The 27997-nt window shown below is 40.7% G+C and overlaps 1 protein-coding gene across 1 annotated transcript; it reads right to left on the bottom strand.

Moving 5' to 3' along the window:
* Positions 1-6: 6 nt before the first annotated feature.
* On the bottom strand, positions 7-27915 carry LOC130928465 (oocyte zinc finger protein XlCOF6-like). Its single transcript, XM_057855079.1, has 2 exons — positions 27169-27915; positions 7-2007 (listed from the first exon to the last, which is right to left on the bottom strand). Exon 2 carries the CDS (start codon positions 1547-1549, stop codon positions 635-637), a length of 915 nt encoding a protein of 304 aa, XP_057711062.1. The 5' UTR covers positions 1550-2007; positions 27169-27915; the 3' UTR covers positions 7-634.
* Positions 27916-27997: the final 82 nt, after the last annotated feature.

The raw sequence follows: 27997 nt of genomic DNA on the forward strand, positions 1-27997 counted from the left end.
GGGGTCTGCGGTTTCAAATATTAAATGTGAAAAGTGTAGTTTGAATGGAAGATTATGATATTAATGATGCCAGTCAGCAAGATAACCAAGGGAAAGACGTTGATGGCCAAAAAAGGTAAAACACAAAATGGCAAAGGCCATTCCAAACAAAAACGCAATCACAAAAATAAACTGTACCACAAATATGAACGTAATCTCCAATCCTAACCTGCGTGCAAAATCTGATGAAGCCAGCATGGTTGACAGGGTAAACAGTCATTGGCCACTGCTTCTTACAGTAACACACACCTGTGTGTTCTTTCAAGTATTGCCTTGAGCGAATCTTTGACCACAAACTGAGCAGGAAAAAGGTTTTTCGCCAGTGTGAGTTCTTGTGTCTTTTTAAGGTGCTCTTGTGACTGAATCTTTGACCACAAACCGAGCAGGAAAAAGGTTTTTCGCCAGTGTGGGTTCTTGTGTGTCTTTTTAAGGTGCTCTTGTGACTGAATCTTTGCTCACAAAATGAGCAGGAAAAAGGTTTTTCGCCAGTGTGAGTTCTTGTGTGTTCTTTCAAGTATTGCCTTTGAGCGAATCTTTGACCACAAACTGAGCAGGAAAAAAGGTTTTTCGCCAGTGTGGGTTCTTGTGTGTTTTTTTATGGCGCTCTTGTGACTGAATCTTTGATCACAAATGAGCAGGAAAAAGGTTTTTCGCCAGTGTGAGTTCTTGTGTGTTCTTTCAAGTATTGCTTTTGAGCGAATATTTGACCACAAACTGAGCAGGAAAACGGTTTTTCGCCAGTGTGGGTTCTTGTGTGTTTTTTTAAGGCGCTCTTGTGACTGAATTTTTGACCACAAACTGAGCAGGAAAAAGGTTTTTCGCCAGTGTGGGTTCTTGTGTGTCTTTTTAAGGTGCTCTTGTGACTGAATCTTTGATCACAAACTGAGCAGGAAAAAGGTTTTTCGCCAGTGTGGGTTCGTTCGTGACTTTGTAAGTTTTGCTTTAGAGAGAATCCTTGACCACAAACTGAGCAGGAAAAAGGTTTTTCGCCAGTGTGGGTTCTGATGTGGACTTTCAAACATTGCTTCTGAGCGAATCTTTGACCACAAACTGAGCAGGAAAAAGGTTTTTCGCCAGTGTGGGTTCTTTCGTGACTTTGTAAGTGGTGGTTTTGAGAGAATACTTGACCACAAACTGAGCAGGAAAAAGGTTTTTCGCCAGTGTGGGTTCTTGTGTGTCTTTTTAAGGTGCTCTTGTGACTGAATCTTTGATCACAAAATGAGCAGGAAAAAGGTTTTTCGCCAGTGTGAGTTCTTGTGTGTTCTTTCAAGTATTGCCTTTGAGCGAATCTTTGACCACAAACTGAGCAGGGAAAAGGTTTTTCGCCAGTGTGGGTTCTGATGTGGACTTTCAAACATTGCTTCTGAGCGAATCTTTGACCACAAACTGAGCAGGAAAAAGGTTTTTCGCCAGTGTGGGTTATTGTGTGTTTTTTTATGGCGCTCTTGTGACTGAATCTTTGACCACAAACTGAGCAGGAAAAAGGTTTCTTGCCAGTGTGCCTCCCCATATGCGCATGACAAGTTTGCTTGGTAGCAAATGTTTTCCCACACTGAGAGCATTTGCAGAGTTTGTTGTCACTGTGAGATTTCTTATGACCATCATCATTATAAGGTGAGTGTGATGTGGTGCCACTTCTGTCTAATGGAGCGATGAAAATGCCTGCCTGCAATCCTTCTGTTGAGCTGCTGCTGCTGCTGCAGCCGCTTGGAGGCTCCGCCCCTCTGCCAGCCTCACTCGGACCATCTTCACTGTTCAAGGGCTCACCATTTGACCGAGTGATATGCTCCTCCTCTTCCTCTTTTTTAACGCATGGCAGCCATTCCTCCTCCTTTTTAATTGGAAATTGCTTCTGTTGACAGGGCTCCGGCTCCTCCTCCTCCTCTTTGATTTGGGGGAGCTCAACATGCTCTTTAACGCCAGAAGATTCTGGCTCCTGCCGCTCAGCACCAAGATATCGTCTTAAACCTGCCAGCACAAGAAAACAATTAATATATTTTGTGAACTACCACCGAATCTGAAACAAGAACAGTGATCCCTTGCGGTGTCGTAGATTCAGTGCATGGTGCGGTTTTAAAAAGTATTTTAAAAATATGCTAGTTATGGTATTTGATGACACTTCATTTGACAGTGGCACCATAAAACTGTCATAAGACCAAGTATGACATGACACTGCTATAAATGGTATTAAATGCTTATCACAGATCTCATTTTGTGTCATCCGGCAAATGATCTCACTTTTGAATGGATGTAAATATCCGGGCTGGACATAAATGGAGTTAGTGACATATTCTGCCGGATAACACTTAATATCTGTCATATGCACTCATTAACGCCCGTGATAGTGTCATGTCATAATTATGACAGTCTTACAGCAGTCTTATGACCTCACTGTCAAACAAAGTGTTTCCTATTGACCTAATAAATCAACAAATAAGCCGCATTGGACTGTAAGCCGCAGGATTAAAAAAAATGTAGCGGCTTGTCGTCCGAAAATAACGGTACCTAAATTGTGATATTGACCTTCCGTCGTTACCCTAATACCAGAGGTGGGTAGTAACACATTACATGTACTCCGTTACATTTACTTGAGTAACTTTTTGAAAAAAAAAACACTACAGTTACTCAGCTACTTTGGGCTACAAGAGTAATCACATTTTTCCTCTTTATTCTACACATGAGATTTGTTATTATTTTTTGCCAGCGATGCCTAGAGTCGAGGGGTACCTGGTGTATAACCAGGGTATTTCTACCGATTTCACCAATGAGACGTCGCAACAATAATCACAATACTCCATTATACCAATCAGACGCAATCTTCACACCACCCTGTTCAATCATGTGGTGTCTTTAAAGCACCGTAAAAAAAGAAGTACTTGATATAGATTGCTGCCCCCAACATGACTCGAAAACGCGAATTTTAACCTCTCTCCCAGTTTTTATTTGGCACCAATTGACCATGGAAAACCGGAGATATGATCCTTTTAATTTTAAAATAGTAATTATGAAGGAACGCTTCACTTTTCAAACTCGGAACTATTTTCTCCACTAGAGGGCAGTCATTTCTTTGGACAAATAATGCTTCATTTATTAATTTTTTTTCTCTTTCGGAATTCAAAGATTTTTTTTCTGGATTTCTTTGGCTTAATGTAGTTATGTAATGGGTTATTGTACATTATCACTGTAATAAAAGTAGATAACTGCGCTCAGAAAAAAAAAATCCAACAAAAATACAAGCAGTTACTCACAATGTTACTCATTACTTGGGGATTACTTTTTACTTGTACTTGAGTAAATTTTTTTGGACGACTACTTTTACTTGAGTCATATTATTTTGAAGTAATGCTACTCTTACTTGAGTATTAAAATTTTGGGCTTCTCTACCCACCTCTGCCAAATACTGCTGATTCACACTGTTATTGTGCTAAAACCTTAAAATATGACACAGACCAATGAGAGTACTAAATGTTGTTTAATGCCAAGTTTAGAAAATTCTTGATGAAAAATGCCTTGGGTGGCAATGAAGGTCAGGTGGTTAAAACTAAGATCTCCTAATGAGTAAAATTGATCAATTTTCTGCACTTTTGACTTTTTTGATTAAATTAATTAAATTCTTATCAATGGTTCTTGGCCGATTAAAAAATGATTTGAATGCAGTTCAAACACTATTCAATTATTGTGATTTCAGTTCAATTCCATTTATTATTATGTATAGTATACGCATATTTATTCTGTAAATATTACTGAGCCCTGATCAGTTTCTATAGTACATTGCACGTAATATAAATATATTTGTGTGTACATATATATATATATATATATATATATATATACACATATATATATGTGTGTGTACATATATATTCATATATGTGTGTGTACACACACACACACACACACATATATATATATATATATATATATATATATTTTTTAATATATATATATATTTACAGTGCCTTGCAAAAGTATTCGGCCCCCTTGAATCTTGCAACCTTTCGCCACATTTCAGGCTTCAAACATAAAGATATGAAATTTAATTTTTTTTGTCAAGAATCAACAACAAGTGGGACACAATCGTGAAGTGGAACAAAATTTATTGGATAATTTAAACTTTTTTTACAAATAAAAAACTGAAAAGTGGGGCGTGCAATATTATTCGGCCCCCTTGCGTTAATACTTTGTAGTGCCACCTTTTGCTCCAATTACAGCTGCAAGTCGCTTGGGGTATGTTTCTATCAGTTTTGCACATCGAGAGACTGACATTCTTGCCCATTCTTCCTTGCAAAACAGCTCGAGCTCAGTGAGGTTGGATGGAGAGTGTTTGTGAACAGCAGTCTTCAGCTCTTTCCACAGATTCCCGATTGGATTCAGGTCTGGACTTTGACTTGGCCATTCTAACACCTGGATACGTTTATTTTTGAACCATTCCATTGTAGATTTGGCTTCATGTTTTGGATCATTGTCCTGTTGGAAGATAAATCTCCGTCCCAGTCTCAGGTCTTGTGCAGATACCAACAGGTTTTCTTCCAGAATGTTCCTGTATTTGGCTGCATCCATCTTCCCGTCAATTCACAGGTATGTGAATCAAGGAAATCTAAACATTCTCTGGAAAAACAGTACAGTGATACCTCGGCTCACGAACGCTTAAGCTCACGAACTTTTCGCCTCAAGAACATTAAATTCGCGAGCATATAGTCTCTGCTGGCGAACTAGTTTTCGGCGGACGAACCAAGCCACGCGGTCGGACAGCGCCACGAGAAGCTGACGCACGCTCACGGCGTCCCAGTTCGTCCCCTCCCTTTCGTTGAGTGCGGACGTGGTTTGTGTTTGATAGACATTTTGGACCATATTGAGTGTACTTTTGCTATTATGGGACCGAAAAAGAGTTACATACAGTCCTTATGGAAGGTGACTCGTGTTACCAATTCGCCCTCGACTGGTAATTGGCGGTGCTTTCAGCTTCCCACCGTCGTGAGAAGTGGACCGGCGAGTCACGTTGGCTCGTTGTCGTCGGTTGTCTTCGGTTCGCCCGATTTCCTCTCCAGAAAGGAGGCGGCGTGCATACAAACACCCAGAGGCGTCGGATGGCTTTTTGTGGGCACTTTTATTAACAACCAAAAGCATGTGGGGGGCACAGCAGTGGAGTCTACGCTAACTGCGCACTTTGCCGGTAACACTCTCCTTCCAAACAGTAACTCCCTCCCTCCTCCTCCCACTCCTCCCACTCCCATACCATCGCAAAGGTAAATAAAACAACTTTATTATACAGTACAGTACAGTTTATTTCTTTAATTATAATACAATAGCACACTTATTATACATAAAATAAGGTATATTTTTGTGTAGTTTTAAGGCTTATTTAGTAGAAAATTATGTTTTATGGGGACCTGGGAACGGATTATTCTCATTTTAATGGTTTCTTATGGGAAATAAATGTTCGGAAGACGAACTTTTCGCCTCACGCACACTTTCTGGGAACCAATTATGTTCGTGAGCTGAGGTATCACTGTATTCTAGTTGTGAAAAAAGAAAAACCTAAATCAGCTTGCATTTCAATGTGAAAGCCGATTTCCCGTGCTCATGCTAACAGAAACATGATGTGTTCACAATATGGGAAAGTACCCCTCTGCGTTAGAGTTTACATAGTTTTTAGTTGTCGCCTGACCACTCCAAATGTGAAACTAGCACTTACATATATGTCATAATGCAATGACATAATCAAACAAGTACTTAGATATGTTATTTTATCCATTTTTCCATAAATGCCACAATTACCGCTGTCAGTTCCATTGCAAACCACTATAGCACTGCTTGTGCTTGGAACTACTCAGCCCCACATGAACCACGTGACCACCGGCGGCAAGAACAAAGAGTGTCCCGACTCTCTTTATATGGCTCTGGTACGACTTTAATCTAGTCGTTCTTTTATTTATTTTTTTAAATTTATTTTGCCATAATACTCTGTCGTACTATATCACCACAACAACAATAGTCCTTCTGTTAACTCATTTGCTCCCAAAAACGTATAAATATGTTCTATTTTTAAACGGTTCATTGTCCCCAAAACGTATTTATACGTCTTTTGCGTTTTTTTTTTTTTTTTTTTTTTACAAGAAGCCTCTATAGCTTCCGCTCTGAGAAACAATAAACAAAGCACCAAACCCATTTTAACGCAGTAAAACTGGCCACTGGAGGGCAGTAGCGCATTTTGGAAGACCCGCAACCCGATTCAACAGCAATGAAAGACCGGGTAGCACGGTCGGAGCGCTCGTGGCATGATGCCAGGTGGCGGACGACCGAACAAAACAACCGAGAGGACGCCTGGAATGCCAGGCGCTGGACGACCGAGCAAAACGACTGGGACCACCGTGCAGCGGGCTCGTCAACCAGATCCTGCAGAGACTAAAAAATAATCCATCTTTGTGAGACAGACAAAGATGAGGGAAGAGTTTACACGGCTGACGCGGCGACACCAGCGTCATCCCTCAGTAGTACTGTGTAAATAAATTGTTGTTTTGCTATCAAAAGCTCTGTTTGTCTTGTTCTTTATGATACGTCGTAAGGAAAACATTATTCAGATGTTTGGGATGTAACTAATGCAAAATATAGCTGTGTTAAAGTCAGTTATGATTGAAATGTATGCGTTTACAAAAAACTAATTTTCTCCGTTTTTTCATCAGAAATTGGAAAATTGCTCAAACTAAGCTATTTTCTATTGCTGATTTCTAAAAAATGGAAAAGGATATGAACTTACTTTTTTTTCTGCTGAAAGAAGAGTCTAATCTTTCTTTTGGTGAGTTCCATGTTTATATAGCAATAGAACAGAATTTTCTGTGTTGCTCCGGTGAAAATGGCTGGGAGTGAATAAGTTAATGGACCCTCATACATTGACAACTTTTATCTTCCCAAAATACTCGTGTGAAATTACAACGAGTGACGTCAGCAACGAACAAATGCTTTGCAAGCACGCGACGATTCGGGTTAAAGACGCCATAAACTGAGCAGGAAAAAAGTATTTTTACTTGATGTCCTATTTCAGACAACTTCCGGCAAATAGTGCATAAATAATGAGCTAAATATATTCAGATAGACGTCATGTTCAATGATACAAATTAAAAATGATTAATGTATTTTATGAATCTAGAAAAAACAACCATCTCATTTGCAAGACGTGGCGGCTTTTATTATGGTGTGGCGGTGACATCATTTGCCACGTTTACATGGAGCCAAATATTGCAATTACAATCGGAATATTTGTTCAAACCGAATAAATGTGTTCCATATAAACATCTCATTCGGAATGAACAGGCCCAAACCGAATGGAATTTCATTCCAATTCACAGGGGTGGAATATTCCTTTTCCCAAACCGATTAGAAGTAAAATTATATCATGTAAACACGGAAGCGGAATGGTGTCTGCTTGCGTTCTTTCTGCACATGCTCCGTACTGACGTGGTGACGTCACTTGGTGACGTAAGTAACGTCACATGCAACATGGCTTCCAAGCACACGCACAGCGCACCCACATAACTTTTTAAATGAACGGCATGTCATTCTGAAGTTTTGTTTCCACTCGAAAAGTTAAAACAGCAGCTGATCTGACGATCGATCTCCATGTTTTGCAACGTGACGCTTTGTTTTGATTAATCTGCGCATGTCAGACGGCAGTTGTCAAACGTCCTTTCGGAATAAAGGCAGACACATGTAAACGCTGGATCGGAATAGATGAAGTGACATGTAAAGAGCTGATGTGAAATTTCCATTCGGAATGATTTGAATCGGTATGAATAAAAGTCAGCATGTAAACGTGGCTAAAGACTGACGTTGGAGTGGTTTAGGGGTGCAAACACCCCTGTAATGGTGGCCAACCACTAGAGGACAACATACACAAATCACAAGTCAGATTAGTCATTTGTTTTAACATTTATTCATTGATTTCAATTTGTATTTCAATATTTTTTCATTTATTTCAACATTTATTTCATTCTTGCACTCCCGTTCCCCTTGTAACTGCATAAAATAATTTTATCTGTCATTGGCTCATCAAACTCAATGGATGAGGTTTGAGTTATCAAGTTTGAACAAGTTTGCAAATGAAGAAATAAGATTTGTTTGTGGTCTTTCAGATCTATATGTCAGCCATGCCCATCGTCTTGAGCACCAGGAGTCTGCATGCGTCAAGGGGGAGGTGGAAGAGTCGCCATGCATCAAAGAGTCCGTTCACATTAAAGGTCATCCCAAGTATTGTTTTTTATTTCTTTAGATGAGGCAGAAATAAAATATGATACCTTCTCATCAGTACAAAAGTGTCTAATATAGTGGATTTTCTTTCTTAGTAGCTGTGCAATGGACTTGCGAACCAACGTAAGGTTTGTGCCACAGCATCGACTTGACTATTGTTTGCAGATTGAAAGCTTTCTTTCTATGTTAACAAATTGGCTTTGTTCGAAGTAATGACATATATATTACGCAATTACGAATGTAGAACAGACACACTGAGTTGCACAAACAAGTGCGTAACGCTGGGTCAGACACACTGACGGCAAACATCTGGTCACTACAACCACATCAAATCAAGTGGAACATTTACTCATAGGGGTGTGACAAAGGTTTGGGAAATTTCCGATTCTTAGAATATTCGCGATTCTGCCGCTGAAGAGTCAGATACCAACAGGTTTTCTTCCAGAATGTTCCTGTATTTGGCTGCATCCATCTTCCCATCAATTTTAACCATCTTCCCTGTCCCTGCTGAAGAAAAGCAGGCCCAAACCATGATGCTGCCACCACCATGTTTGACAGTGGGGATGGTGTGTTCAGGGTGATGAGCTGTGTTGCTTTTACGCCAAACATATCGTTTTGCATTGTGGCCAAAAAGTTCCATTTTGGTTTCATCTGACCAGAGCACCTTCTTCCACATGCTTGGTGTGTCTCCCAGGTGGCTTGTGGCAAACTTTAAACGAGACTTTTATGGATATCTTTGAGAAATGGCTTTCTTCTTGCCACTCTTCCATAAAGGCCAGATTTGTGCAGTGTACGACTGATTGTTGTCCTATGGACAGACTCTCCCACCTCAGCTGTAGATCTCTGCAGTTCATCCAGAGTGATCATGGGCCTCTTGGCTGCATCTCTGATCAGTTTTCTCCTTGTTTGAGAAGAAAGTCTGGAAGGACGGCCGGGTCTTGGTAGATTTGCAGTGGTCTGATGCTCCTTCCATTTCAATATGATGGCTTGCACAGTGCTCCTTGAGATGTTTAAAGCTTGGGAAATCTTTTTGTATCCAAATCCGGCTTTAAACTTCTCCACAAAAGTATCTCGGACCTGCCTGGTGTGTTCCTTGGTTTTCATAATGCTCTCTGTACTTTAAACAGAACCCTGAGACTATCATAGAGCAGGTGCATTTATACGGAGACTTGATTACACACAGGTGGATTCTATTTATCATCATCGGTCATTTAGGACAACATTGGATCATTCAGAGATCCTCACTGAACTTCTGGAGTGAGTTTGCTGCACTGAAAGTAAAGGGGCCGAATAATATTGCACGCACCACTTTTCAGTTTTTTTATTTGTTAAAAAAGTTTAAATTATCCAATAAATGTTGTTCCACTTCACGATTATGTCCCACTTGTTGTTGAATCTTGACAAAAAAATTTAATTTCATATCTTTATGTTTGAAGCCTGAAATGTGGCGAAAGGTTGCAAGATTCAAGGCGGTCGAATACTTTTGCAAGGCACTGTATATGGCAGAAAACACAGACAAGACTGAAAAAGCAGTTTCTGCTCTTGCACACCTCTCTAAAAGAAACTGCTGTATTTTAAGCCAAAACAGATTAGCAGATAGCAGATTCGTGGCGCATTAAGCCCCTGAACTATTTTTAATTTGTCCGTTTTACCCTGAAAACCCCCATTTACAGACGTCGCGCCACCGCTTTTGTTTCAACCCGGCCATAAAACAAAGGTAATTAATTATATTTATTATTCAAAATGTCTGTCATTTGTAGCATAGAATCATTAATTGATGTCTGATATTTCGTTTAAAAAAAGAAAACGGCTTTAAACAATTATTCACTCGCATATTTTAAACTTTTAAACAAATTACGTCATAATGAAAAAAATGGTGTCTGTAAAAAAAGTCACGGATATCTATCTCATAACTGTCACTTAATTGTATTTTTTTTGTTACTGTCGCATTTTCTCCGATATGTTCGATGATAAATAATGGATCCAAACAAAGAAAAAATGTTTTAAAAAAAAACATTTAAAAGGGTAAATATATGGGAAAAAAAACTCTCGACCACTCCTTGATGTCTGCGATTTCTGCATCGCGACCCTTGTTATGTTTCCATGTTTCACCCATAAAATCCCCCCAAAATCCAGCTGTGGCCATTCACAGCTGTGTCTTGACACTCAGTGATACATGCTACGTGGAGTTTTTGGATCAAAACAAGATAAGTACGCGATAACATCTCGTTAGTGTCATAGCGTCTGTATTTCTGCTCTTGAGTGTTCTCACCTCCAGATAGGGTTTTGCTGTTTAAAAACCCCCCAGGAAATTGAGATTTTAAGCTTTCCAAAGATGTATCACTCATGCATACCGGACAATTTTGAAAGTTGGCCAAATTGGGGATCTCAGAGCAGAAATTCAAGTCACCTGAGTGTTTTCCGTCATATATACTGTATATATACATATTGTAATTACTTCAAACAAAGACAATCATTTACATGTAAGGAAATCTTTCATTTTGTCGACGCAGTGGTGCAACCTTATGTCAGCTATCGAGTGCATTGCACGGCTACTAAGGAAGCAACACCACGATATAAAAGGAATGAAAAATACTTCATTAGACTGATAAACATTTCTGTACTAATGAGGAAAAAGCATTGCTCGGGATGACCTTTAATGGATACCAACTCCTCCTCATTCTTAATGGATGGCCACTCTTCCTCCTCGTCCTTGATGCGTGCAGACTCCGGGTGCTCAGAATAATGGGCTTGGCTGACATATGGATCTGCAAGACCACAAACAAATCTTATTTCTTCATTTGCAAACTTGTTTCCCCAAAGTTCATTTCTGTTGGAGAAAATTCATCCTTGCCAATTTTTTTTTGTTTATTCGTGTTTTGTTGTCTTCCAATCCAGCACCAAAGTAATTTCTAAGTGTTGACATCACTTTAACTGTGATTAAAAATTGGAATCCCATGACAGCACTACTGTTAACATTAATAATGAATTCTCATCACCGCGATCTGACATGTACAGTGTACTTATCATCGAAAGAAAACCAACCTTTTAGTCTGTGAAGAACAACCTGAGCGTGCATTAATTTGCACTCAGTCCAGTGTCGGTGACGTGGGGGCTCCTCTTTCACTCCGTGAAGTTCCTCCGGTCTCGTAGACATTTTCCGCACTTGATTTCTGAATACTAAGACGAAGATTAGCTAATGATCTTTTAGACCACAATGCTGGACACGTCGTCGAGAAAAGAGGGAAAATGGCGAGTCTTTGTCTTTTATCTTCTTGATGTCTTTATTTCTTTGATCGCGTTCTCTTATAAAAAGCCAATCGGGAGAGCGGCTGTGGCAGCGAGTCAAGATCGCATAGCCAATCACGAGATTAGCGCCAAGCAAGTCAAAGTCTGCGCAGCCAATCACGAGCGTGGTCCGATTGCTGAAGAGGAGGGCTGTTCATCGTTGTCGATTGTCACTTTCTTCTGTTTTTTTTTTACCATCGCCCTCGACCGACATTCCCGACGGACAATTTAGAACGTCAGTAAAAAAGAAAGCAAATTTCAGTTGTGGACGTCTACCCTTGTCCTGGCCCAATTTCGTATGGAAGCCCATTCCTGCCACGGAAAAAAAAAGTATGAAACTTTTTTTTTTTATTTCAACAAAACAAGGCTACGGAAGCGTATCGGTTCTTGTCTCGTGACGTTTCTGGCGCAATGCATTGTGGGTTTTCGTGTATTGCAGAACAACAACAAGCCCGCGACGTGACGTGATCCTTTGCTAGGCATCCATTCTGCGTGTTAATCGTTGAAAATGGTACACTCGTGTTGTGTGAAAGACTGCCATTCTAGGTCCCATGATAGAAACGAATGCAAAAAGGATGGGATAGTTTTTTTTTTTTTTTAGCATTCCCGCCTGGAAGAGAAGATATGGAACTCAGATGAGTTGACCAAGAGTCTTCGACTGCGGTGAACACCGCAGTAGACTTCGAATGGTTGCAGCGGTGAGAAGAAAGGCCATCACTTTTTATTCATCAACTGAAAACATGTCGGTCTGTTCCCTACATTTCCATAAAGGTAAGTAATTGGAAGTGTTAATGTTCTTCGGATGCTGATACAGACTGAAAACATGTCGGTCTGTTCCCTACATTTCCATAAAGGTAAGTAATTGGAAGTGTTAATGTTCTTCGGATGCTGATACAGACTGCATTTAAACGCTTATGGCGTGTGGTTTTGTTGTTTACTTTGGCTAACCACGCTAGTGTCTAAGAGAGTGCATAAGCAACAGGCGTTCACCGTATGGTACTAGTACACAAAAAACAGTTCAAAGGTAACAAAGTAAGGGTAGTAAGGAAGATGTAACAGCACACAATGAATGATTATAAGTATGGGAGACGCGATATTTACCTCCCGTTTAGGCTACTGATATGCTTGACCAAGCACTCTGTGGAGGAGACTACAGATCTACTAAATCACCAGAAGAATCTTCTGCTTGTTTGTTATGTCTAATGATCAGTTAAACTTAATAAAAAAAAATTAATTTTTTTTTTAATAAGTCTGTTGCATACATACAAATCAGTGCCCTATGAGGGCAGGTCCCACCAGTTTAGACACACTACAAACCTTTAAAATCCATTTTAAGTTACTAATGTTAACCTCTTGTATGACTGATACGACTTTTATAATTTCAGGAAAACCAGCATATGAAATAAATGCGGCAGACCCTGACTGGGCACCATCCTTACGCCTGGGACACACATGTGATCAGCCCACCAACGTGGACCGTTCTTCTAGGCGAAGTAGGCGTGAGAAATTGAGGATGGAGGAAGACGTTGGTGAGCTACAGGAGGAGCCATCAGCGCCCTTTAGATGCTCCTTCTGACCTTCATGCGCCTGCATTTGGACCTGCCTACACTACACATTGCACACATATTCCATGTTTCCCGTAAGACTGTGTATTGAGTGTTCAGTGGCATGGTGCCCTTTTTACATGCTAACTTGAGACGAGCAATTGTTTGGCCCAACAGAGAAACACTCTATAAAACAATGCCTCACGAGTTTGTTGAGTCCTTCAGACGCAGAGTTGCAGTGATTATTGAGTTTTTTAAAATTTTTACAGAGAAACTATCAAATCTTAAGGCGCGTGCGCAAATGTTTTCTAGTTACAAGCATAACTACACCATGAAATACCTAACTGGAATCACACCAAAGCGGGGAATTTGTTTGATGTCAAAAGGTTGGGGTGGTCGCACAAGTGACAAACATATCACCTTGAACAGTGCTTTTTTTAATAACCTTTTGCCCGGGGACATTGTCTTGACTGACAGAGGCTTTGATATTCAAGAACATGTGGGTATGTTATGTGCAGAGGTCAAACTCCCTGCGTTCACAAAAGGTCGCTGTCAGTTAGCTGGTAGAGATGTGGAGGAGACTAGGAAGATAGCACATTTGAGGATCCATGTTGAACGGGTAATTGGTAATCTTTGCCAGAAGTATAAGATCCAACAGGAACTATACCTATTAACTTGGTTCTGCCATGTGACAGCGAAGATTGCACATTGTTGGATAAGATTGTTTATGTATGCGGTGCCCTTACAAACCTTTGCCCAACTGTTGTGTAGTTTGTACTGTTATACCATTTACTATGCTAACCGTTTCAGCCTTTCAAACTTAGCTGTTATTGATATTTTGTATTTTGTTGTGACTTGATTGTATTTAATAAAACATATTAAGTCATCTTGAATCCTATTCTTTGTAAGTACAGCATGTGTCAATACTGTATTATATATATATATATATACTAGGGGTGCAACGGTTCAGTTAGCCCATGGTTCGGTTTGAACCTCGGTTTTGGGATCACGGTTTCGGTTCGGTTTCGGTTTGCGTTTTGCTTTTTTTTTTTAAGCTGCCTTTATTTTGCTTTTTAAAAAATGAAATAAACACTTAAAATGTAAACATTTTTGACTGTTAAAATGCCTCTTAGCTCTTTGGCAAGTGTAGTGACTGATTACTGAAATACACACAGTAGTAAAAAAGTTACTTGGCAAAGTAACTGGTGATACCTTTCATGTTTTTTTTTTCATAAAAAAAAACAAAAAACATAGTAACCTTTGCTACGTTCGGAGGTCATTTAATGTTGTGAATCAACCATTAAAGTTGATAAAATTGCTCCCGTTTTTGCCTTAGTTCCCTTCCGTCTACTTTTGACATGTGAACATTTTAAAACTGTTTCATCCTTTAAAGATAGACTCAAGTCAAGATTTTGCCGATTTAGGAGTATTTTGGATAAAAAGTTGCTTGGGTTCGCTCGGAAGGTTTACTACAACAGAGCCTTTCTGAGAAGTATACTGCTCTAAAATGGCGACTGTTTACTAACGCTACCGGGTGGCATTTCGCTTGTAGTTCTATATGCAAGAGATATCTAGGCGTAGATTGTATGATGTCGGCCACAGTCAGGAAATATTGGAGCCACCTAGCCTAGCATCGCGTTTGCTACAGCGTCTCAACAAACACTCTTCCCTCTCCGTGTCTGACTTTTCTCGTGTCATTCAAGTATTCACGAACATTAGCTCCTTGCAGAAACGGTGACCAAATCCGAACGGATGAAAAAAACCAAAAACGCAATGCACGAAAAACGTGCAGATTTTGAACGTAATGTACGGCGTACACATTTAAAAACCAGTGCTCACTTGTACAAATTACGACGAGACCGTACAACTTGACAGGTATGAATTATAGTGGACCGTCACAGTTAGGTAGTAGCACTCTGTAGCACGGGACGTCCAACTATCAGCGGTCAGGGCGAAACTATGTGCTTTCATCTTCGATGGCTTTCCGTGCCATTTCATAAATGTCGGGGATTATGTTGTGGGCGAAATATGTCCGCGAGGGAACAATATAACGCGGGTCAAGCGTTGCAATTAAATTAACGAAGCCCGCATCTTCAACCACGGAATATGGTTGCATGTCTTTTGCAATGCAAATCCCCACTGCGTGGGTTATTTTCTTGTGTTTTTCTGACCTGATATTGTAAGGCTTTTGGAACGCCTCTTCTATAGACCCGTGTGTTTTCACTGGTGTCATCTTCGGGGTTGTCCTTCTCTGAGAAAGCGATGTCTGTGGGTGATGCCGGGTGAGGTGCTGACTGCTGAGTCATGTTAGAAGTGTTGCCGTTAGCATAGGGAACAAGCGCTGAGCAATGCTTGCAAATTGTTTTATGTTTTTTTTCAATATTTTCTCTCCGTCTGCATTGTAGTCCACGGGGAAACCGAAATGTTGCCACACCGCAGATTTGAAAAAAGCCGGTGCTTCCTCAAAATTCGGTCTGTCGACTCCTCCGCTCGCCATAACTTTTTTTGTTTTCTTTCTTGTTTCACTTTCACCTCGCTCGTAAGCGAGAGAGGGCGTTACTCGGCTCCTATTACTCAGCTGCTTGACAGCGATTGGACATTTACTCACGGGGCGGGAATTTCTCCACAGCTGAGCTTCAAGTCACACACAGGCACACAGAGTTTGACCAATTCATTCCACAAGCGTTCGGAATAAATTACTGTAATTGCAAAACCAATAAGGCGCGGTTCATAAAGGCGTATTGAACCGTACAGGGCGAACCGTTCGGTTCGGTTTTGAACCGCGAACCGTTGCACTGCTAATATATACACACACATAATAATGTTTATACAAAGGACGACAGTTAACTACTTTGGCCAGGTACTTTTAATGTTGCCATATTGTCAGTTAAATCACAAACTACCAACCACCACTAACTTAAGTGGAGCACAGAGAGCAGAACCAACACGTCTTTATCTGTTTCATGCGGTGTAAACCAACACAGGTTAAATAATAATGGGGCAGATCTCATTATCACACGCAACCATGTCATCTTTGGTCTCCAGACCACAGCAGATGCACCATAACTGACGTCATAACTGACAAATACCGATCTCTCGCTTCCTTTTCAAGCTTCTCCACATAAGGAGTCCTGTCGTTCTTCTGGCTTTTTCCCATTTTGATGTGACATTCGCGTGGCTGCTTACCCGCAAAATTGTCAACAAAACAAACGTGACCGGGGCGGATGTAGTCCGGGTCACTGAGATACACGAAAGATGGCGGCTCAGGTGGTCGTGATGACGTAGGTGACAACAACCGATTGCATTCACTTGAAAAATTAAAAAAATGGGAGGCTGTTTTTTGAATTATTTTTTTTCAACCCTCCGTTTTTCTGAGTAATTTATTTTTAGCGTTGTTTTTTTTAATTAATTTTTTTTTCAACCCTCCGTTTTTCTAGTTAATTTATTTTTGGGTTTGTTTTTTTAATTAATTTTTTTCCTCAACATCGTTTTTCTAATTAATTTATTTTTGGGTTGGTTTTTTGAATTAATTTTTTTTCCAACTTTGTTTTTCAAAATAATTTATTTTTGGGGTTGTTTTTTTAATTAATTTGTTTTTTTCCAAACTTGTTTTTCAAAATAATTTATTTTCGGGTTTGTTTTTTGAATTAATTTTTTTTTCAACTTTGTTTTTCAAAATAATTTATTTTGGGGTTTGGTTTTTGAATTATTTTTTTTCCCGACTTCGTTTTTCAAAGTAATTTATTTTTGGGTTTGTTTTTTCATCAAAATCTCTTTATTTTCCAAAATTTCACACTAGTTGTGCATGGATTTCCAGTTCAAAAAGGAAAAGACAAAATGTGATGAAAAGCGGGACTGACATCCAACACCCACACAAATAAATAAAAGAATAATCATAATAATAAAATAAAATGAAAACAAAACAAAAACAAACAAAAAAACCCCCAAGAAACAAAAAGAAAACCAACAAAAATAAACCATTAAATTAATCCCCGTCACTGCCAGTGAACTTCGTGACCATTGAACATTGAGTTTTACTAATAGTTTTGGATAATAAATATCAATACACTAAAGAAAAGAGTTGCCAGATTGTGGAATGCCAAGGGCTTAAGAGGCCTGACAAATGTTTAAAAATGGTCCCCAGGCACGTAAGAATCTACCATTAGAATAATGGAGAGAATATCTGATCTTTTCAATTTTCAAGCATGTCATTAAGGCCGTCAGCCATTCGGTATGTGTGGGAGGGAGGGGGTCCACCCACCTTAGAAGGACCGACCTACGAGCTAGGAGGGAGGCAAACGCTAGAGTGCGGCGCTGTTCAGAAGATAGTCTTGAGTCCTCTGTAACTCCAAATCAGCCAATAAGGGGGTTCGGTTCCACCCTCACTGTTAAAATCTGTGAGAGGGAATGAAAAATCTCTGTCCAGAATTTGCCAAGTTTGGGACAAGTCCAAAACATATGAAAGAGTGAGCCGTCTGAGATATTGCATTTGGTACAAAGTGGGCTAATGTCAGGATAAAAAGTGGCCAGTTTGGTTTTGGAGATGTGAGCTCTGTGGACCACTTTGAATTGGATTAAATTATGACGAGCACACAGAGATGAGGAGTTGACTCGTTTTAAGATGGATAACCATGTTTCCTCAGAAAAGGGGGTACCAAGGTCTTCCTCCCATTCTGCCCTGACTCTATCCATAGATGCAGTCTTCAGGGCCAACATCATGCTACAAAAAACAGAGACATACCTCCTCTGGTTTGGATTTGTGGAAAGAACTATGTCAACAATAGTCTTGTCAGAGCTTAGCGTGGTGGGTAAGTTAGAAAGTATAAAATGTCGAATTTGTAGATAACGGAAAAAATTTGACTGTGGAAGTGCAAATTTGTTGCGTAATTGTTGAAATGTTGCCAAATTATTACCAATAAATAAATCTTTAAAGTGTTCTATTCCCCTCTGACTCCACTCTTTGAAGGCGGGGTCATTGAGTGAAGGTTTGAAAAAATGATTATGTAATATTGGGCTTGATGGTGAGAAGTCATGTAAAGCGAAAAACTTTCGGAACTGAGACCAGATCCTCACTGAGTGTTTGACTACTGGATTCTTTAAAGATCTGGTTGAGAGTGGAAGAGAGGAGCCAATCAATGCAGCCAGGGATACATTGTCCGCTGATCTCATCTCCATTGCCACCCAGTCAGGAGGATCTGGGCGATTATGAAAGTGAGACCAGAATGTGAGACACCGCAGGTTGGCCGCCCAATAATAAAAACGGAAATTAGGCAAAGCGAGACCACCGGCAGCCCTCGTCTTTTGTAGGTGAGTTTTATTAAGACGAGCCCTTTTTCCTTTCCAGATATAAGAAGAGATAATCGAATCCAGATGATCGAAAAAGGTTTTGGGAATAAAAATTGGTAATGCCTGAAATAAGTACAAGAATTTTGGTAAAATGGTCATTTTAATGGAATTTATTCGCCCAATGAGGGACATAGAGAGTGGTGACCATTGTGTAAGTGTTTGTTTGATTTGAGTTACCAAATTTAAAAAGTTCTCTTTAAAAAGGTCTTTGTGCTTCCGGGTCATCGTGATGCCTAAGTAGGAAACTTTGAGAGTTTCAATTTTAAATGGAAAATTAGTGAAGCCTGAAGCAGATATAATATTGCCAATTGGAAACAGTTCACTTTTTTCAAAGTTTATTTTATACCCAGATAGTTGACTGAAGTTATTAAGTAGTGATAGAGCCGAATGGAGAGAAGTGATCGGGTTTGAGACAAGGAGCATAAGGTCGTCTGCATACATCGAGACCTTATGTTCAATGCCGCCTCTCCATATACCCGTGATGTCATCGCGGCTACGGATGGCGATGGCGAGAGGTTCAATAACCAGGTCAAATAGCATGGGGCTGAGAGGACACCCCTGGCGGGTACCACGCTGCAGTCTGAATGGATTAGACAACTGGGAGTTGGTTCGGATAGAGGCTGTAGGATGAGAATATAGCAGTTTAATCCACGCTATGAAATTTGGCCCAAAACCGAATTTCTCCAGCATTGCCCACAGGTAGACCCACTCCACGCGATCAAATGCCTTTTCAGCATCAATAGAGACTATACATTCAGGCGTGTCATCAGGAGTAGAATAGATAATATTTAATAGTCGACGTATATTGGAGAATGAGTGCCTACCCTTTATAAAACCAGTTTGGTCCTCAGATATGATAGTCGGAAGGATGTTTTCTAGTCTGCGAGCGAGAACTTTAGCTAGAATTTTTGCATCAGTGTTAATAAGCGAAATGGGCCTATAGGAGGCGCAATGTGTGTGATCTTTGCCTGTTTTGGCGATTAGGGTAATACAGGCTTCAGAAAATGTTTTAGGAAGGGAGCCTTGCCTAAATGATTCGCAGAGCACAGAACAAAGTTGTGGAGACAAAAGTAAAGAGAACTTTTTAAAGAACTCAGATGGGAAACCATCGGGGCCTGGACTGGTGCCTGACTGCATTGAAGAGATAGCTGAAGCTATTTCAGCCTGTGTTATGGGCTCATCAAGTCTCTTACCATGGTCTGGTTGGAGTTTGGGAACATTGAGACTGTTTAGAAAGCTGTATATGGCATTCGGATCGGGAGGAGATTCTGAGGAATAGAGATTTGAATAGAAGTCCCTGAAAGCATCATTAATTTGAGTACGGTCCCTGGTGATTTCACCATTTTGTGTATGAATTTTAATTATGTCTTGTTTCGCAGAGGAACCCCTCAGCTGGTTTGCAAGCAGTTTGTCGGCTTTGTCTCCGTGGGCATAAAATGTGGCTTTATTTTTTAGGAGCAAATATTCTACTGAATGGGTGGTAAGTAGGTCAAATTTAGTTTGGAGCTGTAAACGTTCTTTATAAAGATTTTGATTTTTAGTTAGCGCATATTGTTTGTCAATTTCCCCAATTTGATGAGCTAGATCTGAACGCTCTTTGTTAGCTTTACTTTTCATTTGAGCCGTGTAAGATATAATTTGTCCCCTGAGGTAGGCCTTAAGGGCATCCCATACAATCAAACTGGAGATCTCGGGGGATATGTTAGTGGATAAGAAAAAGGTTATTTCATTTTTTATAAACTCTACAAATTTGTCATCCGACAGAAGAGTGGAATTAAAGCGCCACTGTCTGCTCCTTCGGGGGAGATTTGGGAGGGAGATGGCCATGGAGACAAGCGCGTGGTCTGAAATGACAATACTATGGTAATCACAGGAGCGGATAAGGGGCAGGAGTCTATGGTCAAGTAAAAAATAGTCTATGCGTGAATATGTATGGTGGACATGTGAAAAAAAGGAATATTCCTTTTCCTGAGGATGTAGAGAGCGCCACACATCACAAACACCATACTGTATGAGGAAGGCCTGAATGAGATTGGCTGATTTACTCAGCATGCCGGGGTTGGTGGAGGACCGGTCTAAGAGTGGATCCAGCCAGCAGTTCAAATCACCTCCGAAGACGAGAGAGTGTGTATTTAAGTCTGGAAGTAATGAAAATAGGCGCTCAAAAAAGGTTGGTTCGTCCACATTGGGGGCATAAACATTAACGAGGACCACCATTGTGTTGTATAATTTCCCAGTCACAATAACGTACCGGCCAAATTTATCAGAAGTCACATTATGAGGCTCAAAGGTGATATTTGGAGAGATTAAAATTGAAACTCCTCTGGCCTTGGCCTGAAAGGAGGAGTGGAATGCCCCTCCCCCCCAACCCGTCAGGAGACGCCTGCTGTCTGAGCTGCGAATGTGTGTTTCTTGCAGAAAAGCAATATCTGCTTTGAGCTGTTTTAAATGTGAAAAAATCTTTCTCCTCTTCACTGGGTGGTTCAGGCCCCTGACATTCCAACTGACAAAGTTCACACAACTATCCACAAGCAATAGAAAAAGTGAAGAATGTGAAATTAACTAAATGGCAGGTCAAAGAAAAATAGATATATGTATGTACATTTGATTCCCCAGCTGGTGGCAGTGACCACCTCCCCATCCCTCCCAAGAAAGCTGCCAAAAAAAAGAGCAGCAAGCTCTTAAACCCAAACATAACTTTAAATCTTCCTGTCTCAACAAAGTTAATCCTCCGGTATTGAACATTGGAATAGTAAAAATAAAACATCCCTTTAGACAACATTGGAATGTCAATCAGTCCTGAAAGACTTGTCAGATTATATTTAAATTAAATTGAATTAAATACGGAACCAATTAAAAAAAGAACAACTGAGTGTAAATCAGTGCACACTGACATGTCTACAGTCTTAAAGTTTCAAATGAGCTGGCTCCACGATAGCTGTCACTCCGAATGCAAACGTAAAAAGAAAAAAAAACGGATATATGTATGGCGCACGCACCCACACACATACAGGATTATTATTATTATTTATTTATTATTTTATTATTGTTATATATATTTTTTATAAAATAAGAAGAGTTACGGTAAGCGCGCTCCAAGCGTGTTCTGCATGGCTCAGCCGCGGTGCTGTAATAAAGTGGCTCTCATCCAGACATGTTGAAGAAGGTGTTTATGAATTCTCACGTAATTTGGGAAGGCCGTCGATGTACTTCTGTGCCTCCTCCACTGAGCTGATCCATTTCCTGGCTCCCCCAGCCAGCGTGAGCCGTAGTCGGGCTGGGTACAGCAGCGCGGGCTTCAGACCCCGCTTGTACAACTCCGCCATGACGTCTCGATACTCCGTGCGCTTGTTGGCCACATCGGGACTGTAATCCTCCACCACTCGGATCTTGTGGCCGCGGTAGTTGAGCATCCCTCTCCGACGCGACTCCCTGATGAGCAGGTCCTTGGTCTGGTAGCGGTGGAGACGGACGATCACCGGCCGCGGTCGCTGTCCGGGAGCCGGTTTAGCCGCTAGAGTTCGGTGGGCTCTGTCGATGTCGGGCTTGGAAGGCAGCGTCTCAGAGCCGAAAACCTCCAGCAGCAGGTCCGCAAAAAACTCGGAGGGGCGGCCGCTCTCGATGGACTCAGGGATCCCCAGGATACGGATGTTTTGCCGGCGGCTTCGTCCCTCCAAGTCAGTTACTTTTGCCTTCAACTTGGCGTTGTCGATGCTCAGCGCGGCACACCTATCCTCAAGGTCGTTAACTCGCTGGCTCAGGTCGTCCGCGGCGAGTTCCAGTGAGGACACACGTTGGTCGTGGTCATCCACAGTCTGTCTCAGCGTGTCGAGCTTTGAGTCCAGTTGGTTGAAAGAGCTTTTGAACTCAGCCGCGATTTCCTCGCGGTGTTGTTCAAGTAGCGTCGAGATCGCGTCAAATGTTAAGCTAGGGTTAGCTTCTTCTCTCCTGCTCGATTTACTGCCGTTGGAAGACATTGGAAAAGTTGATTTTGCCGTTTAGAGCGATGTCAAGCAAAATAAACGAATGACTTAAGTTCGAATGAGCAGAGTCGAGGGCGATGTTGTTAATGAAAGGGTAAATTAACCGGAGAGCACGTGCTGCGCAGCTACTCCATCTATCTCCGGAACCGGAAGGCCTCAAGGGTTTGTTTTTTGAATTATTTTTTTTTTCCTGGACTTGGCTACCGAGGAAAAAATATTTATTCAAAATTCAAGCACTTGGAAGTCTCACGCGAACTGCATCCTGCAAGTCCAATACTGGAAGACACGTCTCGCGACACCTTCAAGCGGCCGTTTTTCAAATAAATATTTTTTTCCTGAGCTTGCTTATGCTAATGGCTACCAAGAAAAAAAAATGAATTCAAAATTCAAGCACTCGTGAGTTATCGAGGTACTTGGAAGTCTCGCGCGAACTGCGTCCTGCAAGTTCAAGACTGGAGAGAGGAGTAGTGACGGGATCTGTCGTTCACTTGAGTAAACGAATCCATTCCGGTTCGTTCAGTAAAAAGATTCGTTCAAACGAATCGTTCGCCCCCCTCATCTCCCTCCCCGCCCAAACGAATGGTTCGGTTACTGAACGGGAAGTGATGTTGCCGAACGAATCACCAAAGACTGCTTCGCAGTATAACTGAACGGGAAGTGACATTGCTTGGTCCCTCCCTCTCTTGCACACAGGCTCCTCATTGACTGCTCGTCGTAGTTTCAGAAATGAGTGACAGGCGATATCATTGTGCTTTCACAGCCTCGTCTCCCTCCCGCTGCTGCTGCAAAAGCGAGGGAGAACTTCCGCGTTGTCTGTACTAGTTCTATGGGCTCAAAGTCATGGCTCGTGCTTGCATTTCGATTTAGGACACGGTTAAACATTTTCCTTTTGTGGGGGAAGTGGGGGTTTGGGGTCGGGGGCGCACGGACTTTCTTTAGCATGTTCTTGATCACATATACAATGCTGCTGCTACCAGCCAACGCAGCATGCTTGCTGTCACAAAAATAAAAATAAATCGAAAGTTTAATTTCTAAATATGGAACGACCAACACATCATATTTACCTCTTGCTCTGTTGTATTTTTGTTTTTATGCTCATCAGTATTATTTTTGGTCACTATTGTTAAAACTAAAGTGTAAATAGCTAGTTGTAAAATGTGCTGCTCTGAAATAAAAACAATACTACATTTTGATATTTGACAGTTTAATTGCTAATCAGTATTAAGATGATCATATTGAATTTTTGCACTGGTATAAATAAAACAATCCGGTCAGCTCCCCTGTCGTCCCCGCATCTCAGATCGTCAAATGCTGACGAGAAATAATTGTTTGCTCTTTACGATATCGCCTTTCTACTCTCGTTAGTCTGTTAAGAAAAATGTAGACATATTGCGACATCTCCTGTGTCCGCGTGCGTTGTTTTTGGGTGCTTGAGTAGCACATGATGGACGGATTGACATAATTTGTCAAACCAACCAACACCCGACACGCTCTGACACGAAAAAAAATAAAACACTCGGAAAAAATTGACATGTATATACAGTTTCATTGCAAATCAGTATTATGGTGATCATACTAAATATTCTTTTTTTTCCGTGCACATATGAGGAAAATATCGCTGCCATGAAGCCTCCATATAGTGACAGTTCTCTGCCCCCTTCACTGCCGTCACGCGACCGCAGCTCAGCTTTTGCTTGCCTCGTAGCTACCCGTGTTTTAAATTACTGTAAATTTGATGGTATGTCGTCATAGGTAGTCCCGAGTCTGTTGAGAAAAGTAGTACACTAAACCATGCTCGCTAGATTTATGTGGTGTTTTTGTCTGTTTTAGCAACATTTGATAGGCTCCACGTTGCGCACATATGAAGTAAATATCGCTGCCATGAAGCCTCCATATAGTGACAGTTCTCTGCCCCCTTCACTGCCGTCACGCGACCGCAGCTCAGCTTTTGCTTGCCTCGTAGCTACCCGTGTTTTAAATTACTGTAAATTTGATAGTATGTCGTCATAGGTAGTCCCAAGTCTGTTGAGAAAAGTAGTACACTAAACCATGCACGCTAGATTTGTGTGGTGTTTTTGTCTGTTTGAGCAGCATTTGATAGGCTCCACGTTAACAAATATGTGACAAAGTCATTTCCTTTAATTTTTTGACTCAAAGTCAAGTTAGCAGCAAGCTAGGTCAGGAACCGGAGGACCGAGTCACTGAACGGAAAATGACAAAACTCAGTCTTGCCCCCCTGCCTGCACGCTGGCTACTTATTGGCCACACGTGGAAGTGAGTGACAGACGCCCTGATTCTATTTCCGCCCCCTCCCCTGCCCGCGAAGAGGCTGGCGTCGGATTGGTCGTGTGCGATGTCAGAAGATGCTGCCACTTGCTCAACGCCCTCCCACGCAGCGAACAAGCACCAACTTCATAGAACGAATCAGTGCAGATGGTGATTAGTTCGGTCTCGTTCACCCAAACAATTCGTTCAAATAGAACGAATCGTTCGTGACCGATACAACACTAGAGAGGAGTCTGGAGGACACCTGTCGCCTACACCTTCAAACGTCTTCTATTTTCGTTCAATTAAGGTAAGTCATCAATATGAGTCATGCTAAAACTGTCCTTCTGTGTTAAGCCTTTATATTATGATGCAGCAGTAGTAGGTAAATTAAAGAGTTACGGACTAAGATATGCGATTGGCTGCAAACTGTTCAAAGTGCCTTCGTTTTTTAGACTAGCAAACTTCGTCGGTCAAAGTAACATACCCGAATACTTATTACAGGGCCTTTCCACACATAAAATGGAATGGTTTGATTATGCCATTGTCTATACCGTAATGCAGTACTGTACTTGTGTAAAATAGATATTATCCATGCCACGTGGACCACATGTGTCGTCCATTGCACTGGCTGCCTTCTTTATAATGAAAACACGATTGCACAAGTATGAGGTTTCTCCGATGACGGGTATGTTGATGTGTCCGAGCTCGAGATTGGTAGAAATAAACTATGTAGAAAAAGAATGGATGGATTTGCGTTATTTATTTGAGTGACCTGACTGTTTTATGTTGTTTGTTGTTGGCTTGCTAGACGTGAATTTTCTTGGCACAGGAAAAACAAAGCCCAAAACGTATTTTACAGCAATAAATTCATGTTTATCATGGGACATGTAAGCAATTAAATAATACTACTGGCACACACAGTAACTTACTGTATATTCGTGCACAATGATGAGTTGCCCGGGTTACAGCACAGAAGGACACCAACCAAACCAATTTTGGCAATAATTTGAATAAGCACATTTTCTCGGTTGGTTGCCAGTTAAATGATTGAATTCCTCCTTTTTCTCTCATTTGCCATGCCAGCATTGCAATGACAACCGCTGCTGATGTTCTACGCAGAAGAGGTGTTTCCAGTGACGTGCAGTGAGGTTCATGGTTGGTGAGGCACTGACTCCTTTAGTGTCAGATTTCCAAATATATAAACCGAAAAGGGTAGCTTATTCAATTGGCTACTGGTTATTTCATATCTCATCAGCATTCTTCACAAAACACGCACACACGGTACATATTATCAATATGTAAAAGTGAGAAAATAACATGCATTTGCGATAATTCATGCAACATAAATTAGGGTAAAGAGTTGTGTACGAAACCACAGAATTCTGACCTTTAGTGAAATATTCAGTTTTTCAAACTTGTAATTCTGATACTTTAATCAATTTATTACAGATTGCTAAACAAAAAGTGTGAAAAGAAAAACAAAGAATATTTTATTTAAGGCCAAAATTTAGTTTTTAAATATTCTATTGTATTTTTCTTAGTCTAAGCTCTTTTTTAATTTTTTTTTTATAAGATTGAAATGAAAACTGTTTGTGGTCTTGCGCCTGTCCTTCACCACAAAAAACGCCGTTACTTTGGAAGAGCATAGGTTTGGTCTCAACATTCGTAGGGATGATATAACAGCATAACCTGCATGTAGGTACACTTTTTGCTGGGGACGGGACATTAATAAGACCAAACAGATTGGATGAAGGGGGCAAAGGGCCACATTTCTCATGTATACGAACCTAGTTAATTAATAGGCAAAATGATCAATGCAAAATAAATCCTTATCTACTGATAATAACTTTTATGTGCATTGGTTCAGATGATACACTGTTCGATTCAAACCTTTGTTTTCAAAAAATACTAAAACATTTTGAAAACTTCCTGAATAAATGTCTGGTTTTTATTAGCATAAACATAATGAAAAAAATTCACTTAATAATGGTAGGGTCAATTCTATCCTTACAACATATGGAACTATTGAAAGATCTAAATTCTCTATATAACTGAACATTATATCATGCAAAAAAGGTAAGGTTGCTTAAATGTTGGTGGGGACAATTTTAGCATCCTGAAAAGTTGGTAGTGTTGTGTCCCTACCGTCCCTATGCAAACCTACGCCCTTTTTGTAAAAGTCCTCCTTATTTTCCTTTACTTTAAAAAAAAATCTCTCCGCCTCAATGGAGAGGCTTGCTTCAATTAGATCGCTGTGTTCTATTTGACAAGCCAGAACACATAGTGGATGTGTCCAAATGTCTAGCTAACCTTTCATCTTTCTCAGCAAAACCATGTAATCGTTCTACATATATGCCACGTTTAGAAGAGCTTACACGCTCATCGTTACCACGAAATGCTAACTCCTGTTTAGCTAGGATGCAGGTTGCATTAATGAGGTATTTCAAACTCTTTACCTTAGCGTTCACGATGCTACCGTTGAGCTTCCGCTGTTCGTCAAAGCCAAATCGATCCTTGAGCTTCCAAAAGTTCTTAAAGCAATCAGGCTTTGAATGTGAGTGGTCGAGCTCTCGTGTTTGCTGAGGCTTCGTGGTAGTTTTTTAATGTCACAATATCTCGTGTTAGTCCAGACATTCGCACAAGTTGAGAAAAAAAGGCAGGGAAAGCAGCAAAGCCGATTTTTTCGAAGGACAGCCACATAGCCAGTCTTTTCGGGTGTACCAGTCCGTTTGAAAAGCGCGAGTTATCTTCTGTCCCGTAGTTTGAAGCAAACCTTTTAGCTCCGGTGTTGTTAATCGCGTCCACTTTTGACGGAAAGTCCAGTTTCACGTACGCCCCCTTTCAGTGCGGCAGAGTACTATCTGCCGCAGCCTGTGCCTTTTCATTGCGGTTTTATTTCCCATCAGCAAAACTAAATATGTCGCTAACAAACATTAAACTTTAAGGGTTAAAGACATTAGCCAGACTGTGGAAAATCAGGTCAAATAAACGTATCTGGAAACATTATAATGGCGACATGCAGATGTACGGCAACCAGCACGCTCCAATTCCATGTATCAACCCAGTTTGTTATGGATTGCGCAATCAGAGGTGAGGCTTTACTCGTTGCTGCCGCACCTCTCGTTTCATTTCGTTATTTGAACAGGAAATGGGCAAATTCAGCGATTTTGACAATAAAAAATGTTTGAAATGAGTCATACATAAAGAGCAATGGACAAATATTAATATAAATTTGATGCTATAATTATTTTTTTGTCATGATGACAGGTGAGGCTCTGCCTCACC

Source organism: Corythoichthys intestinalis, chromosome 13, assembly GCF_030265065.1.
Source record: "Corythoichthys intestinalis isolate RoL2023-P3 chromosome 13, ASM3026506v1, whole genome shotgun sequence".
In the NCBI taxonomy this organism is placed as follows: Eukaryota; Metazoa; Chordata; class Actinopteri; order Syngnathiformes; family Syngnathidae; genus Corythoichthys; species Corythoichthys intestinalis.